At 48.5% G+C, this 5,000-nt stretch overlaps 1 protein-coding gene across 1 annotated transcript in view; it reads right to left on the bottom strand.

The window, feature by feature from the left end:
• txnrd2.2 (thioredoxin reductase 2, tandem duplicate 2) overlaps positions 1 to 5,000 on the bottom strand; it is a gene marked incomplete at its 5' end in the record, with an annotated part of 36,504 nt that overhangs the window by 15,466 nt on the left and 16,038 nt on the right. The window contains one exon of the mRNA XM_080530651.1: positions 478 to 614. Coding sequence (XP_080386777.1) covers positions 478 to 614 — 137 coding nt within the window. The remainder of the gene's footprint in view (positions 1 to 477; positions 615 to 5,000) is intronic.

Below are 5,000 nucleotides of genomic sequence, written 5' to 3'. Positions count from 1 at the left end.
TTTATAAAGCTCTCACTGGCACAGCACCAGAATATCTGAAAGACCTTTTGCTAGCATATCAGCCCAATAGATCTCTCAGGTCTTCTGACGCTGGTTTTCTCTGTGTACCACATGTACAAAAGAAGAGATTTGGTGAGGCTGCATTCTCATTTTATGCACCCAGATTGTGGAATGCACTGCCAGTTTACATTAGGGATGCAACCTCAGCAAATATGTTCAAGTCAAGACTAAAAACCCATCTTTTTAATATTGCCTTTAAATGACTAAATAATTAAATGATGATTATATAATGATTGGAGCACTTTGAGCTGCAATTTTTGCAGGAAAAGCGCTACACAAATAAAGTTATTATTATTATATATTATTAGTATTATTATTATAGTAGTAGCAGTGTTGGTTTGGGGCAGGCTTATCTGAGCTACTGTAGGACACAAAGTGTGTTGTTTTTAAGGTGGTGTGTTCGCCCCCCCCCTTTACCTCCACGATGTCTCCGATGGCATAGACCCCAGGCACGGAAGTGGCCTCGTCAGCAGACGCCACGATCTTCCCCGACGCCTCGTCCAGCCGCACGCCGACCCGCTCCAGGTTGAGTGTTTTGGTTTCGGGGGTTCTGCCTAAGGGGGGGGGGGGGGCAGAGCAGAGGGGAAAACACATTCTGATATGCTGCCTGATATTACGTTACAACGTTGAGAGGGGAGGGGTAGGGGGAGGGAGGGAGTTTGAGGCAAAAAAAAAGAAAAAGAAAAGGGCAACTGTTCAGTGTTCATAACACATTCCTTTCTGTTGGCACGCCAACAGGCTTAAAAGGCATGTCCTGTGACTCTCCCATCCAACACACAGAGAGAGAGAGAGAGAGAGAGAGAGAGAGAGAGAGAAGTCTTATCCAGCAATTAGAAAAGAAAACATCTGCCCAGCTGGGATTGAGAGAGGAGGGTTGGGGGGGGGGAGGAGAGAGGAAGGTTGGGGGGGGGGAATACAGGCTTGTCTTTTGGCTGGATTGAATAATGAGCCGGCGGGGGGATACAGTACGGTACGCATCCCATCAGCCACCTGGGGGCCCGGGGGGGGTGTCATCTCTGCCACTTCCTGCGGGACGGCTGACGGATGCTGTCGTCGCTCGCCCATCTCGCCCTCCGTCGCCATGGCGATGGGAAGCAACCCCCTTGCCTGCCAGCCCTCCTCCTCCCCCCCTCCCTCCGCCCCACTATCCCCCTTCACTCCCTGCCTGGGTAACACAATAAACACTCTTTCTCCCCCCCCCCCCCCCCCTCCTCGGCTTGGCCCAGAGGTACCCACGTAGATGCTATCGGACAACAAGAATAACAACCTACTACCCCCCCCCCCCAAGACCTTTTCCTGGCTGGAGCCTAGGAACGACTTCCTCCCCTCTCCGCTGTAGCCAGACCCGAGAGACCGCCTGACACAGGGGTGGTAGAGAGAGAGAGAGGGGGGGGGGGGGAGAGAGAGAGAGAGAGAGAGGGGGGGAGAGAGAGAGAGAGAGAGAGAGAGAGAGAGAGGGGAGGGGGGGGGAGAGAGGGAGCGAGGGGGGGAGAGAGAGAGAGAGGGGGGGGGAGAGAGAGAGGGGGGGAGAGAGAGAGAGAGGGGCGGAGAGCAAGTGAGAGAGGGAGAGAGAGAGAGAGCGAGAGCGAGAGAGAGAGACACAGAGAGAGAGAGAGAGAGGCTCACACCAGCTCCTTTCCTGGCAGAGTACAGCAGCGCTCACAGCAGGGGGCCATATAATCCAGGACCAGCAGTGTTACAGAGCGCACCCCCACACAGGACTCTCTCCCCCGGCCGTGGGTTCACCTCCCCTCTGACCTCCCCTCTGACCTCGTCTCTCTCAGCTGGGCGGAACATCGCGACAAATGTCAATGTGTACTTTTCTGGATTTGACTTTGGAACAGTCAAAATAGTCCCCACCCCACCCCCGACCCCCCTCAATGAAAACACCGACCCGAAATGTCCTTCACGGTTCAGAACCCTAGCCGATCACAGCAGGGGCCTTGTTCTAGACTCGACCACCGCAGCAGGCAGAGTCAGGAGGGCCTATTCCTGGTGTCTGTGGAGGGACAAAACCGGGAGGACCGAAGAATGAGGGAGGGGTTACAGCCACAGGTGGCTCCACTAGGAGGGACCCCCAGAGAGGCTCTCTGACTCCACTAGGAGAGACCCCCAGAGAGGCTCTATGACTCCACTAGGAGAGACCCCCAGAGAGGCTGTATGACTCCACTAGGAGAGACCCCCAGAGAGGCTGTATGACTCCACTAGGAGAGACCCCCAGAGAGGCTCTATGACTCCACTAGGAGAGACCCCCAGAGAGGCTGGGAAAAGGCCACAGAGACACACACACACACACACACACACACACACACACACACACACACACACACACACGCGGGTAATGACAGCCTGAGTCTGGACAAAGCCTGCAGTGACATCCAGAGGAAGCCTCCAGACCAGTTATTAGTCAGTAGCCACAACAACCTCATTAGCGAAGGGGCCGGCCTCCTTCAATCAAATGAACAAAGACAAAAGAAGAAAGTCTGTTTTGGAAATGGGTTCTGTTGTCAGCCCAATAAGGCATTCAGATATGTTCTATATAATAAGGCATTCAGATATGTTCTATTTAAGGGCTGAAAATGACTGTAAGAGTAACGTTCTTCAGTTGTCTCAGAGAGTCTTGTACCTCCTTGGCAGGAGGGGCAGAGAGAGGCTTGGCATCCAACCACTTTGGCTAATATGAATATATCATATTCGACCACCTCAACCTCGCCTACAGCCCTCAGTATTTTATTGTCACTTTATCTATCTACAGTATTTGTCTGATATCAGATTTGGGATATAAAAAAAACAACTGTGTTGTTCCAATGCAAACAAAATAAATAAACACGTGAATACCAAAGCATTTGTAATTGCAAGAATTTGCTTGGAGAAATGGTGCATTATCTGACAAAAGTGCCAATATTTGTGTCCATGACTGTTATATTATATATATACACACCATTTTACAGTACAGTAAATGCATACATTTTGTGTATATATTAAAAACAAAAACAAATTAATGTATTCATATGACTGTTCTGATGTGATGTACATTGCACAGGTCACAATGGATGTCATTGTGTAAAATCTGCCCCTCATCAAATATCAGACAAGCACAAGTACAAACTTAAGCAAGCACAAGACAAATTTAAGTAAAGAAAGGTAAAGGAACTGTATCTGTACAATGACAAGTGAAATACTTGTACTAGTACTTTTTTTTAGGTATAATCTGTAATTATTACAAGCCATTTCTGGTAATTACTTTGTTTGTTTGGTGCAAAACTACAGTTGGGAAAAGGTAATCCAGGTAAAATGGTTAAGTGACAATATATGTATGTTTCTATGTTATGTTATGGCAACATGATCAGCTGAGGAAAGTCAAACGGGGAGCAGAAAAAGACAGAAAACCGCTCTGAAAAAGGGCCGTCCAATCCATCTCCAAGATCCAAAGTCAACAAGTTGCTTCGGCAAATGTCGGGCACATCCCTAAGGAGAACCCTGTTGTTCCATACAGCAGTAGCTGAGGAAGTGATGAACAAGTCATTGCAGGAGTAGTCACCAGCACCTTTCACCTGGAGATGCAGAGGTTGGCAGAGGAGGTTTCTGGACTTTCAGGGAGGAGGTGGACAAAAGTGGGCAATGAAAATGTCTGGAGGTACCAGAGAAAGAAACACAAGCGGATTGCTGCCACGCTGAGATCAACGGTGAGATTGGCAGATGGTGAAACATGCGTGTGACATCATGTGTGACACCGCAAGCAAGCAATGCATTATGGGGGAATGTGAATAAGGCAACAAGAATACCTATACTCTCACAAGCCACTACAGAGCCACCGATCGTGTCTCCTACCTCCAGTGGGCCACTGTGGACAAAGACCACAACAATGATCCTGGAGCAGCCTGGAAGATTACTTTGAAGAAGTCATTTGAATGCTTCCAAGAAGAGCTGGTGGAAACATTTAGCCATTTTGCTCCAGAAGTTCAGGCACCATCTCTAGAACATCAGGCAGCAATACACTCTCTCACGGGCCCTGAAGCTGAACCTGTCTGCAGATGAACGTGCAGTTCTGATCGACTTCTCTGCGAACTCCAGCTGCAAGTACAAGCTGTCCACTTTGGTGCATCGCATCAACAGGCCGCTTTTCACCCCGGGGTTTACTACGTGAGGGGGGGATCAGCATCTGTATCAGCCTCCAGACTGAAGGGACCACCTGCCAACATCTGGCAACATCTGGAGCCCAACCTGAGGGAAGTCCCAGAGAGATGCTCGGATGTGACAACCATCCACTTCACTTCCACAATTTGCACCCCTTTTTGTACTAACATTTTCAAGAAGGGGTTTATACAAGAGGAACCTGGAACGACTTTGAAGCCAACCATGGCAGAGGTGCCCCAGATGGTGTGGATGGCACATTGAAGAGGGGGGGGCGACAGGATAGGAGTCAGCCAAGGAGTTGATAAGCCCACTAAGCTTTCTAAAATATTAATCCTTTTTTATGTTTGTTCATTGAATCCTGTTGGTCTATTAAACAATTTAAATAACATTCCTGTGAGTATTTATTTGTCACATCTATGTCATGGTCTACAATCTACAATTCATAGCACACAACAAATAAAACATCTCATAAACAGTGTACCTTTGCTGCCTGAGTTGGACAAATCAAATGGTTTGATGGTGTATTACCTGTTTTTCATTTACACAGAAAATGATCAAATAAAGGGTAACATCAAATAGTGCTAATGCCTAAATTCTCCTCCAATTCTGGAATGACCCATATGGGTCCCAGCAGGAATCGAACCCACAACCTCAGAATGTCCTGTACCACACTCTACTGTACACAATGAGCCACAGAGGACCTTACGAACAGGGAAACAGAAATAGAGGGGGGGGGGGGGGCGGTGGCAGGGGAAGAAGAGTAATATGTACATGGTGAGGAAATGTGTCTGTTTCCTGGTGTG

The sequence above is a fragment of the Nansenia antarctica genome (genome assembly GCF_963989245.1).
Source record: "Nansenia antarctica genome assembly, chromosome: 5".
Lineage (NCBI taxonomy): Eukaryota > Metazoa > Chordata > Actinopteri > Argentiniformes > Microstomatidae > Nansenia > Nansenia antarctica.
The sequence above is the reverse complement of the archived record's forward strand: the minus strand, read 5'-3'. Positions and strand labels throughout refer to the sequence as shown.